The following is a 24248-nucleotide window of genomic DNA, read 5'->3' on the forward strand; positions in this document are numbered from 1 at the left end:
CAAGTAGAAGGTTCAAGAGGGAGGTCTTATATACTGTGGTCTCCTAGACCACAAACTGCAGCTACTGGTAGTAAAGGCATTTCAGGGATTGCTTACTTACAAGCTGTGTGATGACTGTTGGTTGCCTGGACTGGGTCTTTTGGCACCAGCATTCTTGAGGACCAGGGTGTGGCACCATCTCCTCCTCTGACATCTCCAAGGGTTCTGTGGCAGGTCTCAACCCAGAAAGCCCCTCAAGATGATTCTTAGCACTGGTTTCAGGAGACCCTGCCTGTTCCTCAAAGCCCTTGATTTGCGGAGTGCCTGGTGCCAGGTCAGGGCTAGGCACGGCACTCTGCCACTGATACTGCAGAAAACTGTATTACAGAAGTGGGTCCAACCTACAGATGGTCCCATAATTTTGATCTTGGTGTTTTGTTTTAAGGCGATTTCCTGTGTCCTGTCAAAGAGGAGGTACCGATTACCAGTGGGGAATGGGAAGTCCTTGGCCGACATGGATCCAGCGTAAGACCCTTTTTAATTTTTTTTATCTGTCGAATGCATTCAGGAATTTAAATACATGCTTCGCTCCCCCCCCCAAAAAAGGCATGAGCTTAACCTAGGGTTGAGCATCAACTTGTCTGATCAAGGGTGAAACTGTCCCACGTGTACTTTCTGTCTTCAGTTTCTGAATTTACTTTCCACGTGGGCAGTTGGAATTAACTGGGAATTAAATCCAGCCTGGGAACTGTTGACGGTACAAACTTGGGGTCATTTCTGTCTTTCGTTTCGTTGTATGTGTGTGTGCTTTTTTTATCAGATCCGGGTGGATGAAGCTAAAAAACTGGTATATTTTGAAGGTACGAAGGATTCTCCCTTGGAACACCACTTGTATGTTGTGAGCTACGAGAACCCCGGAGAGGTGAAGCGGCTGACAGAAAGTGGTTTCTCCCACGCCTGCTGCGTCAGTCAGGTACCGGGCCTCCTTTTCGGTGGCTTTGCTCTGCTGTGAATGCCTCAAAAACAGGGAGAGGGGCAAGAGTTTGCGTTTACTGGGGGGCCAGGCCGGCTGCTTTGGAGCCCCCTTTTCCTTATCCTCAAATTAGTTAGGAAGACAGGGAATTGGACTTGTATCCAATGTAGCGCTGGGCAAGTAGTTCTGTTAGCACAAGGATTTTCCACCCCCAAGCTGTTCTAGGGTTTCCCCCCGGAGCACTGGTTGGCCCCTGTGAGAATAGGATGCTGGACTAGGTGGGCCATTGGCCTAATCCAGCCAGTTCTTCTGTATGTCCTTCCATTTACCATCTCAACCTCAAGCCCTTGTCTGTGGTATGACGTCATGCAGGGGTATTCTGAGCAGAACATGGAGCGCTGTAGAGTGTCCAAAGAGCTCTGTTGTCATATTTCCTGTATCGGAAGGAGGTCAGGCTCCCAGCTAGGGATGGGAAGATCTGCCAGTTTTGCTTCTCTCAGTTCCTCATTTTTCCAATGTTAAATTCAGTTATCTACGTTTCTACAGTGTTCTGTGATAATTTTTTTACATCCTCATGAAAATTCTCAACCATTTTAGTGTGAATTTCTCCAAATAAACACATTTTTGGAGGCAGTTTTGACAAAGGCACATTGTTGCAAGCCATTCCTCATCATTTCATGCCTTTTTGCCTGTTATTTTCACTCACTTATTCATTTTTATGCACGCTTTCCCCTAATATATGCATTTTTGTAAATGTTGTTCAGTTGGTGAACTGCATCTCAACATTCTAATAAATGCGAATTTTGAAGGATTCAGAAATTGCAAATTTGATAAATTCTGCTTGAAATGCGAACTGAATCGAAATTCTCACCCATCCCTGCTCCCAGCTTTAATCTGGTACCTGAGAGATGCTTTGGAGGGTTGTAGGCTTATGAGCCCAAGTCAGTTCACAGGCAGTGACTGTTTCTCCTCCTGTTCCCAGAACTGCGACATGGTGATTTGCAAATTCAGCAACCAGAAGAACCCGCATCAGGTGTCTCTCTACAAGCTAACTGGCCTCGATGATGATTTTGCCAACAGGTCAAAGGAATTCTGGGCCACCATTTTAGATTCTGCAGGTATTTCAGGTTGGGTGCACAGCTTTTCAGAGGCAAAAGGACATTTCATGCAAGAGCCAAGGTCTTTGTAACAGGATTGATGGTTCTTGGAGGCTTGACTTCTTGAACACTGATTGCTTTCATTAGCTGACAAACTTGCTTTGCAACAACCTAAACTGTTTCTACAAACTGCAAAGAAAAGAGCAGGAAAAACCCATTTGTTTTCGCTTTTCATAATACTCAGTGGAAGTTAAATAAAAAGATGTCCTAGGCCTCTCCCTGTGTCAGTCCCAAACCGTTCCCCTTAAAGACACAACACACAGTTTCCACACCTCTGCCTGCGAGGCTGTTTTCTCGTTGGCATTTTAGGTCAGCTATCCTCTGTGAAGCTGTTCCTGATTTGTTTGTTTCTTTTACAAATTGCTCCCTGGGAAGCCTCTCAAGGTGATTTCACAATACCCCTTGTGTGAGTAACCCACTTGAAAACTGGTGGAACTGTGTAAGGCGGGGTGGGGAACCTTTTTTAGCCAGGTGGCCACATTCCCTTGTGGACAGCCTTCGGGGGAGGGGGGCATATGCCGGTGATGGGTGTGGCGAGAGATGAAGGTGGGCGGAGCAATAGATGCAACTCTTACCTTTGTATGGCAGGTGTGACATCCCCATCCACTTATGCCTGCCTTCCTGCAGCAGATGAGGGGGCTGTCAGCCTCTAGGCAATCTATTATCTACCCTTTGCACATGTACAGAGGCTGTTCAGCATTTCCCAACCTTTGTGTGCGATATTTTCACTCACAGCCTGGGCACTGCACAGTATCCCACCCTTATCTCTGGGTGATACTGGATACCCCAAACCCACAGTAGATGTAGTTATTGCTAGGTTGTGTGTGAGGCAATCCTTCCTTCAAGGGATACCCAGGCTTATGGTATAAAGCTTCCACCAGTTTCAGAGTAAAACAGCTTTATAGTACTTGCCTAGAAAAATTTAATTTCAGCACCATTCATTTATTCGCCACTTCCCTGACTGATACTGACTTATGGCGTGCACTAACCAAGCATAGGCGTGAGTATGGAACGGTAAAAAAACAAGATGATATTTTATTCTTTTCAGATGACAACTTTTAAACCTCACAGATAGAAATAAGCTCTGACACGATATAACAGTATACTACACTATCGAACTAAATCACAGTCCTACCCAGGCCAATCTCCACTCTCTACCCCAATCTATGTAACTATCCAAGCTGCAGAATTAAACCCAACTGACTCCCCAACTGACAAAACCTCCAGTAAATTTTAAACACAAACCCTCACTCATTCCCTCCTCCCAACCAGAGAATCCAACACCGAATCGGAGACATTCACGCCAAACACTCCCTCCCTAACATTACGTTTTACCCCTCCCCTCTCTGCTTACCAAATACGGACATACATTAGCAAGCAAACGTAAGCAAAAGCAGGATTACATCTTTACATAGTCTTGTGATGTCACAGTAGGCTATAATCAGTGGCAGCTGGTGTTTTTGGCACCTTGGACAGCTCCTTGAAAGTTTGGACTAAAATCCAGAGCAGATTCCACCGCCCCACTGACATGGATTCACCAGACGGCAGTGGCTACATTCCAGTCGCACAAAAGTGGGAGGTTTACACAGACACACACACACACGTGTGATCAGAGTTCAAAGACCCATTCCAGCCAGGCAAAAGCACTTGAAGAGGGTGCACAGCAGGGCTGGTGATGGGTGTGGCCTGGAGAGAGATGCTTGGAGGGGTGTATTTGGCCCTAGGGCCTGAGGGTCTCCATCCCTGGTGTAGGGATGGTGGCTGTGCAGCTGGACTCTGACTTCATGCAGGTGCATTCAGACATTTTAAAAAAGGGAAGAGGAGGCAACCAGTAGTAGGGCCATTTTGTTGCACGAGATGCCAGCCTCCTTACTTGTAGCCTCCGCAGCGGGCAATAACAACACGCAAAACTGCTTATTATTCACAGTGCTTGCTTGTTTGTTTATTTATTTATATCCTGCCCTTCCTCCCAGCAGGAGCCCAGGGCGGCAAACGAAAGCGCTAAAAACACGTTAAACATCATAAAAACAGACTTTAAAATACATTAAAACAAAACAGACTTTAAAAAACATTTTTTTAAAAGCTTTCGAGACTTTTTTTTAAAAAAAGGTTAAAAACATTGGTTTTTAAAAAAAGTTTTAAAAACGTATCAAAAAGCAGTTCCAACACAGAAGCAGACTGGGATGAGGTTATTAAATCCGTTTCAGCCACAGCTACTCTGCTGGAGACCCATGGGTCTACTGGCCAGTACTTGGGATGTCCCTAGCGCCAGGGGACATCCCTTCCAATGCCCAAGCAATTTCTGATGTCTGGCTTTGAATTTGAGGCGTGTGTATAGTTAGACAGGGTACTATAGGGGTTGGGAACCGGTGGATGTTGGAAGTGGGATGCAAGGGCCATTTCTATTCTTGCATCCCGTCCCCTAACTATGGGAAATGGCCGTAGCTCAGAGGTAGGGCATCTGTTTTGCATGCAGAAGCTTCCAGTTTCAATCCCCGGGCACCTCCAGGTACAGCTGGGAATGTCGGCAGTCTGAAACCCCAGAGAGCGGCTGCCAGTCCGTGTAGGCAATGCTGAGCTAGATGGACCTATGGTCTGACTCGATGTAAGGCAGCTCCTTACATCCCTGTGTTGGAACGCAGATGACGCTTGTTCGCTTCCTTTCAGGACCTCTCCCAGATTACGTTCCCCCTGAGATCTTCTCTTTCGAGAGTTCCTCGGGATTTTTTCTCTACGGGATGATGTACAAGCCCCACGATCTGCAACTCGGGAAGAAATATCCGACGGTGCTCTTCATTTATGGAGGCCCCCAGGTGAGTCTCTCTCGGGAAGACCAGTCAGTTGATAACATCTTTATTGGCAGCAGAAAGCCAGAGTTGTGGGTATACTAGCTGTAAAAGAAAAAGGCACCACTGAAACCCTGCCCCTGGCAATCTGCACCCAGACAAGCTCAGTTCTGTCAGACTCAATAGATTCATAGAATAGTAGAGTTGTTGTAAACTGCCCAGAGAGCTTCAGCTATGGGGCTGTATATAAATGCAATTATTAATAATATTAGAGTTGGAAGGGGCCTATGAGGCCATTGAGTCCAACCCCCTGCTCAGTGCAGGAATCCAAGTATGGCAGCACCCATGGGAGTTGCAATCCAAAACAACTGGAGGGCACCAGGTTGGAGAAACCTGTCCTAGATGAATGGAGAAGGGAAATATGGCAGAGAATATCAGTGCAGAGATTAAGGGGTGGGATGTAAACAAGCGATGGGTCTTTCGAAGGCTGGTGTCTGTATATCGCATCTTGCGGTCGCGGGGAACTTGTTGCCTTCCAGATGTTGCCAAACTCTCCCAGCTCCCATCAGCTCTTGACAGCATGGCTAATGGTGTGCGATGGATGGGAGTTGTTGTCCAGCAACAGCTGGAGGGCCACACGTCCCGTCCCCCCCAACGCTATATTGGAACATGGGCGGGGGAGGGGGAACCCCAGGGAAAACATTAGATGAGAAGTTGTAGTATGGGTTCCTACTGGGAGGAAGGACAGGATATAAATCAAATAAATAAATAAATAATGCAAAAATGAAATAATTCGTTTGTTATGAAGGAAGCAGATTCCAAAAAAGGCAAATGCTATTTTGGGCTGCATTAAGAGAAGTATAGTTTCCAGATCGCATGAAATATTGGTTCCCCTCTATTTGGCCCTGGTTAGGCTTCATCTTGAGTACTGTGTCCACTTCTGGACACAGCGCTTTGAGAAGGATGCAGACAGACTGGAACAGGTTGAGAGGAGGGCAATGAGGATGATCTGTGGACTGGAAACAAAGCCCAGTGAGGAGAGACTGAAAGAACTGGGCATGTTTAGCTTTGAGAAGACTGAGGGGAGATATGATGAGAGCACTCTTCAAGTCCTTGAAAGGTTGTCACACAGAGGAGGGCCAGGACCTCTTCTTGATCATCCCAGAGTGCAGGACATGGAATAATGGGCTCCACTTACAGGAAGCCCGATTTCAGCTGAACAGCAGGAAAAACTTCCTAACTGTTAGAGCGGTCTGACAATGGAACCAATGACCTCGGGAGGTGGTGGGCTCTCCAACACTGGAGGCATTCAAGAGGCAGCTGGACAGCCACCTGTCGGGGATGCTTTAATTTGGATTTCTGCACTGAGCAGGGAGTTGGACTCGATGGCCCTATAGGCCTCTTCCAACTTTACGATTCTATGACTTTATTTCAGATTTTTTTTATTTTGTCCTGCCTTGATTTTATCATATTTTAAGTTTGCTCTTACACTGTTAGAACGTCATTAAAAATGCTTTTATCAGTCCTCCCATGTGAAACGTAGAAGATTAATTGATGCTTCCTTCTAGGTGCAACTTGTGAACAACTGCTTTAAAGGGGTCAAGTATTTCCGCTTGAACACACTAGCTTCCCTTGGTTATGTTGTAGTGGTGATTGACAACAGGGGATCCTGTCACCGGGGACTGAAGTTTGAAGGTGCCTTTAAATATAAGATGGTAGGTAGTTAAATAGGCACAAAGTTTCTGACAGCGGCTTGACTGCTTTGGCCTTGCATTTTATTAATGGGCAGTAGTAGTAGCAATAGTACATATATACCATGTAAATGCCAAAATGGTTTCTAGGCAGTTTGCAAGTCTAAAAATCAACCCATAATAAAAATACAGAGTACCAAAAAAAATCCATCAAAGCCTTATAAACACCCGCAGTGACAAATGCAACAAAACAAGCCAGTTAGAAAGTGTGTCTCATAAATAATACTGTGTAAAGGTAAAAATGTTGCTACTCGCTACGCCCACCGCTGGCATGTGGCCCCCAGAAGAGAATGTGGCCCTTCTGCTGATTTTTTTCTCTCACCCTAAATATGTCTGGCAGTGATTCGTCTAGGTCTTGGCAAGAGGAAATATTTTTCTTAGGCCTAGCTGGAGATGCCAGGAATTGAATCTGGGTCCCTCTGCATTCAAGACATGCAGTTCTCTTGGGAGGGGCTTCCCAGTATTAAGAGGGTTCACAGCAACTCCACTGTCAGGTTGCTTGTTCTCTGCAGTGGGGGCTGGTGACTCCATGTCAGAGGGAAAAGTGGAATCTGCTCTGGGTTTTAGTCCAAACTTTGAAGGAGCTGTTCAAACTAAAACCCGGAACGGATTCCATTTTCCCCTCTGACATGGAGCCATCGGCCACCACTGGCTCTCTGCAAAACAATCAAAACTCCTCTTCCAACAGGGACAAATTGAAATAAGCGACCAAGTGGAAGGTTTGCAGTATTTGGCTTCCCGATATGACTTCATTGATTTAGACCGGGTCGGCATTCACGGCTGGTCCTATGGGGGATACCTTTCCCTTATGGCATTGTTGCAGAAGCCAGAGATCTTCAAGGTAGGTTAATTTGCAACAGGCACGTTAGCTGTATGTTGGTGTCTGTTCGTGCATTTCTATTTTCGGCTTTTAAAAAGATGTCGTGTTCATTTGACCATTCAGATCTTATTAGGCTTTGTTGTGTTATCTATAGAACGTAACTTAAAAACACATGGGAAGTTGCCTTATCCTGAGTCAGACCATTGATCCATCTAGCTCAGTATTGTCTGCACTGACTGGCAGCGGCTCTCTGGGGTTGCAGGCAGGAGTCTCTCCCAGCCCTACCTGGAGATGCCATTCTGGATTGAACCTGGGACCTTCTGCATGCAAAGCAATTTCTCCACCACTGAGCTATGGCCCTTCTCCAAAGGACCCCATTCACAAGGGGTCAAGTTTGTATGGCAAAACTCACTGTAAGAACATAAGGAGAGCGAGCTGGATCAGGCCAATGGCCCATCTAATCCAGCATCCTGTATTCACAGTGGCCAACCAGATGCCCTAATGGGAAGCCAGCAAGTAGGACCAATGTACAAGAGCACATTCCCCTCCTACAGTTTCCAGCAACTGGTATTCAGAAGTATACCACCTTCAACCGTGCAGACAGAGCATAGCCATCGTGGCTATTAGCCATTTATAGCCTTGTTCATGGAGGATAAGGTTATCAATGGCTACTGGCCATGATGGCTATGCTCTGCCACCATTTTCAGAGGCAGCATGCCCCAGTTGTCATCTTCCTCATAAAATGAAGAAGTTAGTCATCTCTGCCCTGGTTGAGCTTAAGATACTAGGTAGTGGTGTACAAAGTCCCATGCAGCTTGGGACCAGGGTATTTTTATATGCCCAACCGATCAGTGTTCTCTACAGGAGAGGGCCTCCTGCAGATACATAGGTCAGTTCCCTATGATGTAGGAATCGGGCCTTTAGTGTGGTGGCACCTACCCTTTGGACCTCTCTGCCGTTATATGTCAGACAGCCGCCATCTCTGTTGTCTTTTTCAGCATCTACTGATGGCCTTCCATTTTCAGCAAGCCTTTAAGTGGATATTTTTATCCAAGTCGGTACCTGTATTCGATTTGAAATTGGGTTTATAATTTATTTCATTATTTTTATTTCATTAAACTTATAGACTGCCCCATAGCCGAAGCTCTCTGGGCGGTTCACAAGACAATTGCTTTTATGCAGTGCTTTTTTGGTAAAATATACTCTCTCTCTCTCTCTCTCTCTCTGTGTGTGTGTGTGTGTGTGTGTGTGTGTGCGCGCGCGCGCGCGCGCGCGCTATTATTTCTTGAATTTATTAGTCGCCCATCTGGCTGCTTATCCAGCCACTCTGGGTGACGTACAAAATAGACATACAAATACATTAGACATTAAAAATCTGAAACCAATGATCACAAAATCCAGCCCACCCCAAAAGCCTGCCTGAAGAGCCAGGCGGAAGCTCATCATAAAATATATACATTTAAAAAGAGGTGACGTTATTCTGTGCTGGTGAGTACCATCGCCCCAAAAAAGGCCCTGCTTTTATATATGTAATTGTTTTTAACCACTTTTATTTATGCAGTTCTTTTATACATCTTGTAATTGTATGGTGAAGTCACAAAGGAAGCCACTCGTAAATGAAATTGATGATGATAAATATTGAAAATATTGTTTTGGGGGCTTACTTGCAGGTTGCCGTTGCCGGGGCACCAGTCACCCTTTGGCTGTTCTATGATACAGGCTACACCGAGCACTACATGGGTCATCCGGATAATAACGAGCAAGGCTATTATCTCGGCTCTGTGGCTATGCAGGCGGATAAGTTTCCTTCAGAGTAAGTGTGTGTGCGTTTCCCCACCCCCCACTGTGCAATATTCCCCTCTCCTGCTGCGTTTCTTGCCTAATTAAATGCTTAAACGCTTGCGTGGTAGTAAAACAACCACTGAATAAACTTGAATGGGCATTTACATAATCACGGCCCATTACGAGTAATCTGCTTTTCTAGTCTTGTTGTCATTAAAGTATTAACTTTTGCCTCAAGAAATTGCAGACAGACCTCCCCCCTGCCTCAAATTATGTAATTAGCCCCAGTGCTAATTAAGTGCGTTCATTAGACACACCACCCTAGTGGCTGGCTGTAGATCAGCCAAACTTGTTGTTACTGGGCTTGAGAGAGAAGATTGTGTTTTGTATCCTAGAGCGGCCTGGACATCTTTTCTATATACACACATGCACACACACACACACTCCATCCTTTTCTTCAGTTTGGGGGATTTGTTCAGCTAACCACATCCACCTTTTCCTCTTGGCTTGTTTCCTGAGCATTCTGTGGCTCTGGAAGTTTTTCTTATTAGCAAACATCTCCCACCTCATTTCACTCCAACCTCCCTCTTCTCTGTTCACCATCCTGGAACAGAGGTTGGAGGAAGTTTATTATCTTGGAGGTTTGGGATCAACGATGCAAGTTTTTCCAGGAAAATTTAAAACTTGAACATTTTTCTGCTATCCTAAATCAGCAGACCTGATTTCATATGCTTGTTTGACTTAACTAATGCCTGTGACATTATTTTTGGCCTTAGGCTGAAAAGTGATATATAAACAAGCTATAACATTATACCTACTCTATAAATATATGAAAATAAACCATAATATTTTATATTATCTGAACAGTTTTTTTCAATAGCCAAAAGTAGTTGAACTGAAATGTTTGATTGGGGTGGAAATCAATTTACGTCAGTGGCGGTTGATGGCTCCATGTCAGTGGGGCAGTGGAATGAACTCCTGGTTTTAGTCTGAATTAGTTGTCCAAGGTGCTTCAGCATGAACCAACAACCATCAGTTGCTTCAGATCAGTGGCAGCTGGGATCTCCATGGCAGTGGGGCTGTGGAATCCTCTCTGGGTTTTAGTTTGAACTATGAAAGTTTGGATTAAAGCCAGGAGCAGATTCCACGGCCCCATTGCCATGGAGTCACCAGCCGCCAGTGGTTTAAGTGCATTTACGCTGCCATCCTTATTCACCAGAGATAAGGAACCTGTGGTCCTCCAAATATTTCTGGCCTCCAACAACCCTGACCATCCATTGGCCGTCATGGCTGCTGGTCCCAATAGGAGTTGGAGTCCAGCAGCATCTGGAGGGCCACAAGTTCTACACCCCTTCTATGCACTCTTACCTGGGAGTAAGCTCCATTCAACGTAACAGGACTTACACCTGAATAGTCATTCACAGAATTGCAGTGTTAATGTTAGAAACCAATTTCAAAGCTTTGTTTGGAAATTATTTTATTGGAATTCTAAAACATGTCAAAGAGTGCTTATCAGTGGTTCCTTCTCAAAGTGGGGGGAGGTAACAATCGGGGTATCACAGAGCTTGGCTCTGGGCCCTGGGCCGGCCTTTCAACATTTTTATCAATGACTTGGATGAGGAGGTGCAGGGAATGCTTATCAGATTTGCAGATGATACAAAATTGGGAGGGATAGCTAATACCTTGGAAGACAGAAACAAAATTCAAAGTGATCTTGACAAGCTGGCAAATTGGGCTGAAAACAACAGAAGGAAATTAAACAGGGATAAGTGTAAACTCTGCACCTAGGAAAAAGAAACCAAATGCAGTTATAAGATGGGGGATACTTGGCTCAGCAATACTACATGTGAGAAGGATCTTGGGATTGTTGTTGATCATGAATTGAATATGAGGCAACAGTGGAATGTGGCTGCAAAACAAGCAAATGCTATTTTGGGCTGCATTAAGAGATAGTTTCCAAATCGCGTGAAGTATTGGTTCCCCTCTATTTGGCACTGGTTAGGCCTCATCTTGAGTACTGAACATCAGAAAAAACATCCAAACTGTTAGAGCGGTATGGAGGTGGAACCAATGACCTTGGGAGGTGGTGGGCTCTCTAACACTGAGAAGCATTCAAGGAGTAGCTGGACAGCCGCCTGTCGGGTATGCTTTAAGTTGGATCCCTGAATGAGCAGGCGGGATGGTCTTGATGGCCATATAGGCCCCATCCAACTCTACTAATCTGATTCTATGCTTCCCTTACATTATTTAGATTTCTAAGTGGAGGGGGAAATGAAGACACTGAGGACTATTAGCATACTCATTTTAGGATGCCTAAAGATGTGCATCAGTGTGCTTCCTAAGGATAGTCAGATAATGTGATTTTTAAATGTTGACTAGTATTGTATCCTTTGTTCAATTTGCCCAGTGTGACTTGCATTGTGTTCGTTCATTTGGTTACTAACTAATTTTATGAAACAATGCATTTCTAAAAAAAAGATTTTTTTTCCTATGGAAAAATATAGCAATGGAAAATGGTCCACCTGCTTGGGGCGAGGACTGGCACTCAAGGACTGCCCTTTCCGCCTCTTCTTCCCTTCCACAACAAGCACCTACAGTGTCTTTAGTTTATACAAGGACTGAAATAAATTCTAATGAAAGACATACATCTTTGTGTCCTGTTTTTCCTCTGGTTTCTTCAGACCCAACCGGTTGCTGCTGCTCCATGGATTCCTAGATGAAAACGTTCATTTTGCACACACCAGCATATTGCTTAGTTTTCTGGTCAGGGCTGGGAAGCCCTATGATCTACAGGTAAGGAGAAAGGAGAAATGCTCTAGAGCCACCTTTCCCAACCTGGTGCCCTCCAGCTGTTTTGGACGACAGCTGCCATCGCAGTCATGCTGGCTGGGGTGCTGGTAATTGTAGTCCAAAAGATCTGGAAGGCACCAAGTTGGAGATTTCAGTTGCAAAAAAATCATGTGTGGGCCTGCTTGGTGTGCAATGTGACTGGTGCCTGTCTGTCTTGGGGGGCATTTTGTGGTCCAGACAGTGATCTTGGCATTGGAAGTGTGTTTTGTTATACAAACGTCTTCCCCTCCGCCCCCCCCCCAGTGAGTGCTTAGGCTTTATAATAAAGTTGATTTAAATGCTTCACAGTTATGAAAGCAGGGCATTACTTAGTCATGCGTAGAAATAATTTCTCTTTGCCTTTTAAATGAACCTGTGGGCAATCTTTTTTATTGCGTAACGTTAAGAACGTAACGGTTCAATCCTAACGGGATCACTAGTCGCTAGTATGGTGGCAAAATTCTGTGTAGACGCCATTGCTCACAGGAAAAAGTTGACTTAGAGATTTTAAAAGGTTTTATCAGTTTTATTAATCGTGGCCAATCATTTCTCTTGTAAATATGCATTTTATTATTACGATTCGTTTGTTTTGTACTTGCTGGTCTTTGACTGAAATAAACTTATTTACATTTACAACCATGTCTACTCAGGAGTAATCCCTATTAAATTCAACTGGGCTTACTCCTAAGGATTTCATCCTTATTCGTAATATGCCCGTTGAATTGCCCGTTGGGGAAAAAATCCCCTATAATGTTCAGAAGCCACGACCTTTCTCTACACTAATTTTCAAATGTCTGGCCAGGTGACTTCCAAAACAAGTGGATAAATTTCAACTTTTTGAAAAGTGTTTCTTTGTTGAGTTCTTCTCTATCTTGTATTAACATATTGGCACATTTGGATACTTGTATCCCAGTGTAATAAGCTGAGATATGAACAAGACTTTTGGCCACACACGCAGCCCTATCCCTCCTCCCATCACACTAGAGCAAACAGGCTGGGAAGTTTCCCATTAGCTACAGTTTACCTTTCTGTCCAAACTGGGAAACTATGGTTTAATGCTTTCGGAACAAGCCAGGATATTAAGCCAACTTCATATCCATAATGGCTTCATGTCTTTGTCTGTTGTGAACCTCTTACCCATAGTTTCCTGGTTCAGATGAAATGGGAAATTATAGTTAATGGAAGACATGCTGGCTGGCTGGTTTTCTCTCTCACTCACATGAATGCTCCATGCATATCTAAAAGTCTTGTTCGTATCTCAGCTTTTAAAGTCAGGATACAATCATCTGAACACAGCCACTGCATTAAAGATGACTTTTGCAACTCCGGCAGAGTTACAAATTTCTAACCGTTTTTAGTCTCAACCATAAAACGTTTAGCTGAACTTCAGATGGGCTTCCAAGGGCCAAACTAAACATTCCTCAGGAAGCACTTAGTGACCACCCCTGATTTGCAGTGCAATCCTATTCACGTCTGCTTACGAGGGTAGCAGATTGCCACCTTAATTAACAAGGCAAACAGTCGGTAAAAAGATCCTTGTTTTCTTTTTTTTCTGGAACAAATACTTTAAATGTAGAAGTAAACTAGATAAAAGAGAGGTCTTAAAAATAGACCGTCTATTGATGCAAGCTGTTAGGGTTACACAGAAAGGTTTTTTTAATTACTTGCCTACACCCAAAGTTGCTCTTATCCAAAAATAGCAATTTATTATTTTGTATGCCTTAATTTCTCCAGTTCGTATGGCAAAATCTGTCTTGTTAAGTCCTCCGCCTCTTTTTCAGTAAATCTGGTATTAAATTGCAGAAAAGGTGCATTTTGGAGTTTTAGCTATTTGGGTCTCTTTCGTCTTTTTTGCCCTCACTTATTTTTTTTTCTGAAAGTGGGCACCAAAAAGATCATCTTTCTTTAGATGAAATCGAGCAGCCTGCATTTCATAATTTCTTCGAGTTGGCTAGGTTTCAAGGAGGAAAAAATGCAGGAGTGGTTTGTCTTGCACAAGTGGGAAAAGCTGCATTCTCCTTCAGTGGTGAAAGTTCACCAGGAGTGGTTCCTCCTCCCACTTGCTTTGGAGGTGGGGCTATGCAGATGACCCTACGGTGGTTACTTCCATTAGGAAAGATCTCCACCTGATTCTGGTCCTGCCTGCTCTGAAGCAATAGCTCTGCGCTGGACACAAGGCAATCATCCCATGGTATAGCTCCTAACATGGTTACAGCACCCTCAAATAGAGCCTTGGCACCTGCAAGTTCCTCCTGCCCCTCCTAATTCTTTTCGAAACAGTAGAGGTTAGTTGGCAGGGGGGAGGGTTGCCTGTATTTTATTCTTGGGGGTGGGGTTAGGTGTTTTGCCTGTTTTTTCCCATAATTCTGGCATTGCCAGTTTTTCTTCTGTGAAATGGCTATTTGGAGTTGCCCAGGACCACTTCTAAATGTGCCCCTTTGCTCAAAAAGTTTGGGGACTCCCATTTGTTTTTTTTTTTGAAAGCTTTTATAAACCTCTTAACGTTCAGGAAATATCACAAGCAGGATACAACATGAAAAACAATATCATGAAAATGAAAATACAGCAGAAAACCAGTAAAACTATAAAAGTATATTAAAAACAAGAATTCTGACAATGAAGACAGGGTTTGATCTTATGGGTCGAGAGAAAGCCTGAGTAAAGAGATAGGACTTCACAAGACATCTGAAGAAGCAGCTGTAGCTGATTGTGTGAATAACTCTTGAGAGAGAGAGAGAGAATTGAGCCCCTTTTTTTCTCTTTTAGATCTATCCGCAGGAGAGGCACAGCATCAGAGTCCCTGAGTCTGGAGAGCACTACGAACTTCACCTCCTGTATTATCTCCAGGAAAATCTGGGATCACGCATGGCGATGCTGAAGGCAGGGCAGTGATGACCCCTGCCCCCAACTTCCCCCCCCCAAGGAACTCTCAGCACAGACATGTACAGCTGCTTAACCAAACGCCTTGGAGCGGGACGTGACGTCTTTGGCGCCCGCCTCCTATTCAGACCGATCAGCACATGCACAGCCTTGCTTTGTTACCTTTTACTCTTACTTTTTAAAAGCCAGCCTGGTGCCATGCAAGGAGACGGCTCTGTACAGCACATGAAAAATTTTAAATGTAAATAATAAAGTGAAAGTCTGTGCTATCCGGTACTGCCGCGAGTTTTCTCTTGAGAGGCAGGACGAACAGCGGTCGATTTCTCTGCAGTTGTAAAAATAGAGCTGCTTCAGGCAATAAAAATCTCTTTAAGTGGTTTACATCAAAACAATGCAACATTCAAGAAAATGTCCCAAAAACAGATTAAAACGAGATAAAAATGAAAGTATGCATCACCCAAAAAACTGAGCGGTGTAATAAAACGTCATGAGTGGCAATGGAACTCCACTGACGAGCACGTACCACAGCTACCAGCTCTGCAGCTGCCACAGACTAGGGTGGCATGGCATTCGCCTAGCTGTTCCTCCTGACACACACACAATTCCCCAGCCTATCTTGCCCTCCCTTTCTCCAGCCGGCTGCATCAGCTGAGGTGGAGGATGCTATCTTGTCACCCAGGTTCAGTCCAGTTGGCTTCTGTACTCAGGAAAGGGGAGGAGGCGCCATCTGTTCCTTTGCCTCAGGCTGCAAAATGTCTTTGGCCGGCCCTGCATGGTCCTCCGAGAAGAAAGCCCCTGAAGAGGACAGCAAGTGTGGTTTGAGTGCTGAAGGGACAGTTGACACCAAGGCAGCTGGATCTTCATGGGGACTGATGTGATATACTCTCATTAGTGGTTCTGGTTTGGGGGGGGGTTCAGACTTTTATCGCTGCATAGCATTTGCAAGACAAAATTCATCTCGGCTGCAGGCACACCAGATATCTTTATATTGTGGAAGCTGAAAAGAAGGGTGGGGTGCAGACAGAGCATGTGGTGGTGGTGATGTTTTACTAAATTTACATCCTGCTCTTCCTCCAAAGGATCCCAGGACAGCAAACAACCATTTAAAACAAAAACATCTTAAAAATTCCAGTACGGATGCAGACTGGGATAAAGATCTCTTCTTAAAAGGCTTGTTGGAAGAGGAAGGTCTTCAGTAGGTGCCAAAAAAGGCGAGAAAGACTGCGCCTGTCTAATATTTACCAGGAAAGACTTTCCAAAGGGTAGGTGCCACCATGCTGAAGGCCCAATTGCTATGTTGTGCAGAACAGACGACCTGATCAGATGGTATCTGCAGGAGGACCTTGCCTGCAGAGCGCAGTGACCAATGGCAGGTCCAGCGTTAGCTGGTGGCCAGGTCAGGCACTGGCTGAGGGCCCCTGTGGCCCAGAAGGGCCCCTGGGAGACCCCTCCTTAGGCTGGGAGGGTGAAGCTCCCACTCTGCGATCTGCACCAACATTGGGTTGCAGGGCCCAGCAAACTGACGCTGCTGTGGAGTAGGAGCTGTACCGCTCAGAAAACACACCCCATGCAGGCAGCATAGGCTTAAATAGGTCCACCTACCTCCCGCATCCGCATGCCAGTATGCTATGCATGCCTCCCGTCACCCATGATGGCAGCAGGGGCATCCCTAAGGGGCTGATGCCCCCACTGCCATCTTGGGTGATGGGAGGCATGTGTGCATAGTGCTTTGGTGGTGCTGACACTGCCATGCAGGGCATAGGTGGGGCGGGTGGGCCTATTTAAGCCTGTGCCACCTGCATCAGATTCGAGAGGGGGGTTAAGAGCATGATGACTCAGACCAGGGGCAGTGTGGTGCCCAAGGGACCATTCATGCTTGGTGCCAGCCCTGATTAATTGGTTATATAAAGGATGAGGTGATATTTTTGTGGCTATCTTGTCCTTTGCCTAAATACTATTGTTTCCTTATTTACTTACTTGTTTTATTAAACTTCTGCTCTTCCAGAAGGAGCCCAGGGCGGTAAACAAAGGACAAAGCACGAAAAACATCTTAAAATATCTTTAAAACATTTTTAAAATAAAACATCTTAAAAACATTTTTAAAAATATTTAAAAACATTTTTAAAAGCAATTACTAATCTTTGTTACGTTTCTATCCCACCCTTTGTCCTGGAGGAGCCCAGGGTGAGAAACAACAAAGCAGGGAAACTGCAATTAGAAATAATTGAACTAAATTAGAAATAAAAAACATTTAAACACCATTAAGGCCATCTAAACCCGTTAAGAACGTCCAACGACATTTAAAAGCCATCGCATACCCTCACAGCTAATTGGAAAACAATGTTGTTTTTAAAGAAGCACCCACACTAAATTCAGAGAGCTGCTTATTTAGAAGGTTTACAATTCATTTCTCAACTGGAATTCTTAATGGGAGAGGCAAGCGTTAGAAAAACTGCAAACTACAATGCAAGAATTTAACATGCAAGATGCCCCTGGTTCAATCCCTGGCATCTCCCAGGTGGGGCCAGGAGATGCCCCCGCCTGAAACCCCAGAGAGCAGCTGCCAGTCAGTGTCAACAATGCTGAGCTAGATGGACCAATGCTCTGACTCAGTATGAGGCAGCTTCCTATGACCCTGTGAACCAGCCAGCTTACGGAGGAAGAAGGTCTCTTGAGTACTGCAAGCGCAGACCATAAGCTGCTTAAAAGTTTAGCACCACCAACCCTTTGTATTCCTCAAGCCCCTTAGCTATTTAACTCTTGCCACATTCGTCAAAGAGCGAGAGGTCTCTTGCAGCACCAAATACTGATTGCTTTGCATGTTCATCTTTTAAAGCGAGGGAAGGCAAGACCAGGATAGCTTGGGCACATCTAGCCTTGGGACATCGCCTCCACGTACCCGTTCACTTGGACAACGGAAGCTTTACAAATGCTCACATGGCGAGACAGGCATGCATCTCTACCCCCCCTCCTTGATGAGGAGCTCTTGATGCGTTGGTCTACTTTGTTCTGCACTGCCAGGTAAATGTTCAGGTTTTTGGTTTCAGAGAACACACAGTTCTGCTGTTTCAGAACACCTGGCCTATAGTTACCAGGCTGCAGGTCCTCGATCTGTCACCTGCACATCTTTTCCTAACCTTACCGTTTCTCACTATGCAAAGAGGAAGTGTTTAGTTTTGCTTCCATTTTCCTGCTTTTAGGAATAAATTGGTAGCCGATGGTTCCAGAAACATCTGGTAACCCCTTCAAAAACTAAACCTCTCTAATTTTTCTGCCTCTCCACTAAGGATGAAAATATTGGTGCCAATAGAAGATCCGTTTGTGTTGATATGGAACAGGGAATCTTTTTCAAACTCAGGGCCACATTCTCTTGTGGACAACCTTTCCAGGGGGCGCATACTAATGATGGGCGGAGCCCAAGGCATAAAGCAGGCAGAGCAAGAGTTGTGATTGTTACTTTTTCTGCATTCCAGCCACATGTAAGGGTGTTAACATCACACACACATGCGTATCTCTCCATCTAGGTGAGCAAGAGGTTTTAGTGGCCCAAATAGGCCCAACCACACATTACAGATTAGCACGCTGTGCACACACTCCTACCATCACCCAAGAAGGGGGGGATGTTGATGCCCACCACTATCTTGGGTGAAGGCAAGCATGCGTGTGCAGGGCACTGACATGACACTGCAGGAAGCTATATGGCTAACCAGCGCAAGCAGCAGGGGAGGCCTTTGCCGTTTCCTGATCCACGTCAGCATCAGGGCACATGCTCTTCAACCCTATGATAGCACGGATCGCAGAGCAGGAGCTACACTCACCCAGTCCCAGCAGTAGAGGCCCCTCTCAACGCCAAGGCCCCCAGAGAGTGCCCAACTGGCACTGGGCCTGTCAGTCAGGCACAAATTGAAAGCAGGAATGGCCTAGGGAGAGGGATGTGGTCTGGGAAAGAGTCCTGAGGGCTGGACGGAGAGCCATTTGGCCCCCAGACCCAAGGTTACACACACACTCACACACACACACTTTTGCAGCAAAGAGAATGCACTCAACCCTTAAACACACTTTTATTCTCCCACCTACCAACCTTCATATCGAATACCTGCTTGGCCTGGAAAATGCATCCTTGTCATCATCCCTAGTGTGGTGTAATGGTTAAGGTGTTGGACTATGGCCTTCTAGACCAGGGTTCAAATCCCCCACTCAGCCATGAAGTCCACTGGGTGACTTTGGGCTAGTCACTGTCTCTTAGGAAAAATACATGTGCATTTATTTATTTATTTAATTCAATTTCTATACCGCCCATAGCAAGCTCTGGGCGGTGTACAAACAATAAATTCTACTAGGTGAGCTGAGGCAAGACACGCTGACAGGGAGGGTGTCCCTACACAGGAAGCCTGTGCAGTTTGGTGGTGTTACGTGCCTTCACGTCAATTACGACTTGTGGCGACCCTATGAATCAGTGACCTCTAACAGCGTCTGTCATGAACCACCCTGTCCAGATCTTGTAAGTTCAGATCTGTGGCTGCCTTTATGGAATCAACCCATCTCTTCTTTGGCCTTTCTCTTTTTCTACTGTTTTCCCAAGCAGTATTGTCTTTTCTAGTGAATCAGGTCTTCGCATTATGTGTCCAATATAGGATAACCTCAGTTTCATCATTTTAGCTTCTAGTGATAGTTCTGGTTTAATTTGTTCTAATACCCAATTAATTGTCTTTTTCGCGGTCCATGGTATGCGCAAAGTTCTCCTCCAGGACCACATTTCAAATGAGTTGATTTTTCTCTTACCCCCCTTTTTTCACTGTCCAACTTTCACATCCATACATAGAGATCGGGAATACCATGGTCTGAGTGATCCTGACTTTAGTGTTCAGTGATACATCTTTGCATTTGAGGACCTTTTCTAGTTCTCTCATAGCTGCCCTCCCCAGTCCTAGCCTTCTTTCAATTTATTGACTATTGTTTCCATTTTGGTTAATGACTGTGCCAAGGTGTTGATAATCCTTGACAAATTCAATGTCCCCGTTGTCAACTTTAAAGTTACATAACTCTTCTGTTGTCATTACTTTCGTCTTCTTGACGTTCAGCTGTAGTCCTGCTTTTGTGCTTCCCTCTTTAACTTTCATCAGCATTCGTTTCAAATCATTACTGGTTTCTGCTAAGAGTATGATATTGTCTGCATATCTGGAACCAGGAACTAGGGACCGTTGTCCTACAATCCGCAGTGGAAGGTTCTTTTCTTAAGCCCCTTGCACCTGGGAAGCACCATTGGCTCAAATTATGGAAGACTCTCTTGCAACCAGCAGGCAGAGACAAAACACCAGGCAATCCCAGCTGTACTGGGTTAGTTCCTCTATAAGGAGAGGGCTCTGAGATCATCCAGAGCGTCATGCTCGGTGTGTTTAAAATGTTGATGGTGCCCAGTTCTTTTATTTCCTAAGCCAAGCTAATAGGTGCAATCTGACCTGAACAAGTATTTGGAGGCTGTGGCTGCCTGGGTGATTGTGTATTTGTGAAATTCCTTACCTACTGCCAACATGTGAACACCTAGGCAGTGTACAACCATTTCTACAAGTGCAATAAAATATAAAACACCATAAAAACAACACAAAATAATCATTAAAATGGCTGGCCAATCAAGGAAGTTGCTTGCATAGGCCTGTTGAGTGGCTATGGGAAGCCCATAAACAGGACCTGAGCGCAACAGCACTCTCCCCACCTGTGAGTCCAAGCAACTGGTATTTGGAAACACACTGCCTCCAACTATGGAGGCAAAGCATAGCCATTGTGGCTAGTAGCCACGAATAGCCTTCTACTCCTCCATGGAGTTGTCTAATCCTCTTTGAAAGCCATCGAAGTTGGTGGCCATCACTGCTTCCTGTGAGAGCAAATTCCGTAGTTTAACTCTGCGCCGTGTGAAGGACTTTCTTTTGTCTGTCCTGAACCTTTTAACATCCACCTTCATCCAATGGCCACAAGTTCTAGTGTTATGTGAGAGGGAGAGGCAGGGAAATCTCTATCTGCCTTCTCCGTGCCATGCCTTCTTTCATACATCTCTACTTGCCTTTCTTCTAAACCAGCCTTTCCCAACCTTTGGGTCCTCAGATGTTGGTGGACTACAACTCCCATCAGCCCCAGACAGCATGGCCAATGGTCAGGAATGATGGGGATTGTAGTCCAGCAACATCTGGGGACCCAAAGTCTTCTCTAAACTGGAAAGACCCAAATGTCATGTTCAAGGGTCTAGTTTTGGTGTACAAAGCCCTATGCAGCTTGGGAACACGATACCTGAAAGACCGTCTTATCTCTTATGCACCTCCTAGTCGATCGATGCACTCTGCAGGTGAGGGCCTCCTGCAGATACCATCATATCAGGAGGCCTGTTCTGCACAACATAAGAAGTGGACCTTTAGTGTAGTGGCACTATCCTTTGGAATTCCCTCCCCTTAAACATTAGACAGGCACCATCTCCGTTATCTTTTCAGTGCCTACTGAAGACCTTCCTCTTTCAACTTTGAAGTAGAGACTTTATCCCAGTCTGTGCCTGTGTTGGAATTGCTTTTTAAGATTTTTTTAAAGTTTTTTTTTTAAAGATGTTTTGTTTTTTTAAAAGATGTTTTGTTTTAATATATTTTAAAGTCTGTTTTATGGCATTTTAGAGTGTTTTTGTTTGCTGCCCTGGGCTCCTACTGGGATACAAATCTAATAAATAAATAAACAGATAAATGCCATCACCTTTCTTCATAGGGAAGTTGCTCCACCCCAGCAATAATTTTGGTTGCCTTCTTTCTGAACTTCTTTCTAGCTTTACAATATTCTTTCCAAAGCGAGGCAACTAGGACTGGTCACAGTATTCCAACTGCGGTATCCATAAGCTGAGGATTTGCTACCCTTGAATGAGGCCTGCAGCAACCTGTTGCCTGGCTGGTCCCTCCATCCTGCTTAGGAGTCCTTTTGCTGTAGCATGACCTTTTGTGAACAAGGCCTGATATAAATAATGAAAAAATAAATGGATGGCTGTTCCTGAAAGGGAAGGGTGGAAGTTGCTGTCTGAATGCTGCCCCCCCCTGGCAATTATTTAAAACAGAAAGCTCTATTTTGGCAAGAGTAAATCAACTGAACAAGACAGGCAGAAGATGAGTTTACAGTGAGCGTGCTTTCCTCTACACCTGATTAATAGCTATTGCCATTTTGACAGCGCTGCCGTTATGTTAAAATGGGTTATGAAATAGGCCCAGCTCGAGAACACGACCGTGAGCTATTTTCCAGGAAACGTTTCATTTCCATCAGAAAATATGCTTTTACACCCTTCTTGGCCTTTGCTGGCTGGGGCAGATGTTGCAGTCCAAAACATCTGCTGATTTATGCCTACTCTTTAGCAAACAGGGGGTCCTTTACAAAGTTAAGCATGTAAGTCAAGCATGTTAACAGAGTTAAGGATGGGATTAATGTCATTTGCTTCTGAGCTGTTTGAAATGGCTACTTCAATCAGGGCCGTAGCCAGCCTAAAAGTTCAGGGGGGGGAGAGGAAGAGAGAGACCAAATGAAGTAAGGAAGGCTAGATTTGTTTTCTGTAATAAATTTAATTTATAAAGGAGTCAAGGTAACAAGAGATTTTATTTATTTATTTGTTCATTCATTTATTATGTTTATATCCCATCTTTCCTCCAAGGAGCTCAAAGTAGCATACATGGTTCTCCCCCACCCCCCATTTTTATCCTCCTAACAACCCTGTGAGGTAGGTTAGGCTGAGAGGTAATGACTGTCTCAGGACCACCCAATGAGCTTCATGGCTGACTGAGGATTTGAACCTTGGTTTCCAGGGTCCCAGTCCAACACTCTAACCACTACACTGCACTGATTGTAAGATGGGAATAAGATACTGACTGGAGCAGGAATAAGGGAAAAGAACATCACCTGTGGTAAATTAAGAGAGGAAAGCTTACAGCACAGATCCCAGTCTGCATCTGTGATGGAATTGCCTTTTAAGATGTTTTCTAAGCTTTTTTTTAAAGATGGTTTTAAGAAGTTTTGTCTTAATATGTTGTAAAATATTATGTTTTTAAGATGTTTTAGAGTTCTTTTAATGTTTTTGTTTGCTGCCCTGGGTTCCTTCTGGGAGGAAGGGTGGGATGATGATGATGATGGGGGATGGCAAGCATTGCCAAGGGGGGAGGTGAACAGAGAAGAGAGGAAGGAGATTTGCAAAGTCCGGGGCAGTAGATCCCAGCGGTGGGCTAAGTAGCAGGAGCCTGAATAAGGAAACCTAAGAGCATGCCTGCTGATGACAAGAGCCCTAACCCTGAAAAGGGGAGAGGTTCACCAGGTGAACTGAACAGATGAGACATGCCAGAGTTCTGAAGGCACTTGGAACCACTAGGAAGTAAGGTAGGAAGCTTCACACTGAGATTTTATTTGCCTTTGTTGAAATAGCTTTGCATAATGAAATCTATGCTCTTTGTAAAGAAACAAGTTTGGCTCTTGGGACTCTTTTTCTTATTTCAGAGGTGCAGGAGTAAAGGCTCTGATCTGAATCCACACCCTAACTCCCATTAGTGGTAAGGTGGGGTATCTCACACAACTGGAAAGCCTTCTCTCTGTAGCAATGCCATCTTCACAGCAGCTCCACCATCCATCTTGCTGGGAATATCGGGATGCTTGTGGTGACCCCTCTATCAAGGCATCCTGAGATCTCTGACCAGAAAACACAGCCCCTGGTAATCCAGAAATTCTGCCCTCAGAACTGGATTCCTGGCTCTCCATTTAGAAAGAATGGCTCAACAGCAGATAAAGCAACTCCATGGACACATCACATAGCCAAGAGTTCCAAAGTTTGTGCATCTGTCAAGGTGAGTGTGTCTGATGTCAATCTGAGTTTATGCAGATTTTATCTGCATTTTTTCAGAGTGAACTACAACTCCCATCAGCCCAATCCACTGGCCATGCTGGCTGGGGCTGATGGGAGTTGTAGTTCAAAAAAAGTAACTTTTCCAAGCTCTGGAATTTTTGTACACATTACACGGCTGGAGAACTGCATTGCAAAACTCGGAGAACTGTGAATTTCAAAAGACGGCTGTGTTTCAGTATTAGGTTGGTTCGCCTATAGATGCCAACTGAATTGAATTTCTTCCCGGTCACCACATGTGAGGTGACCTGCCCAACTGGTTATACTAGACACAGCTGGAATTATTTCTGAGTAGACATGCATGGGATCTGGCTGGATCAACATTCCAGTTGAACAACAGATTGCACAATATTGAGAGAAAGGGAGAGAGTTGTCTTGGAAGGAATAGGGGT

General features: G+C 44.8%; 1 protein-coding gene and 1 long non-coding RNA gene across 6 annotated transcripts in view; both read left to right on the plus strand.

The window, feature by feature from the left end:
• Window positions 1–15245, plus strand: part of DPP8 (dipeptidyl peptidase 8) — a 31484-nt gene extending 16239 nt beyond the window's left edge. For 3 of the 5 annotated variants that reach the window (XM_061595684.1, XM_061595681.1, XM_061595682.1), the window contains 9 exons: window positions 425–504; window positions 800–952; window positions 1935–2070; window positions 4777–4922; window positions 6464–6610; window positions 7335–7487; window positions 9137–9279; window positions 11930–12041; window positions 14844–15244. In XM_061595684.1, coding sequence (XP_061451668.1) covers window positions 425–504; window positions 800–952; window positions 1935–2070; window positions 4777–4922; window positions 6464–6610; window positions 7335–7487; window positions 9137–9279; window positions 11930–12041; window positions 14844–14969 — 1196 coding nt within the window. In that variant the 3' untranslated portion in view covers window positions 14970–15244. Of the gene's footprint in view, window positions 1–424; window positions 505–799; window positions 953–1934; window positions 2071–4776; window positions 4923–6463; window positions 6611–7334; window positions 7488–9136; window positions 9280–11929; window positions 12042–14843 lie in introns of those variants that run through there. The other 2 variants (XM_061595683.1, XR_009759017.1) reach the window with 2 other exon arrangements.
• A 720-nt stretch (window positions 15246–15965) lies between these two features.
• LOC133369947 (uncharacterized) lies at window positions 15966–23768 on the plus strand. The gene is made up of 3 exons (XR_009759032.1): window positions 15966–16219; window positions 17794–17978; window positions 23457–23768. It is a non-coding gene; the product is annotated as an uncharacterized LOC133369947 (long non-coding RNA).
• The last annotated feature ends 480 nt before the right edge of the window (window positions 23769–24248 follow it).

This window comes from Rhineura floridana, chromosome 14, assembly GCF_030035675.1.
Source record: "Rhineura floridana isolate rRhiFlo1 chromosome 14, rRhiFlo1.hap2, whole genome shotgun sequence".
In the NCBI taxonomy this organism is placed as follows: Eukaryota; Metazoa; Chordata; class Lepidosauria; order Squamata; family Rhineuridae; genus Rhineura; species Rhineura floridana.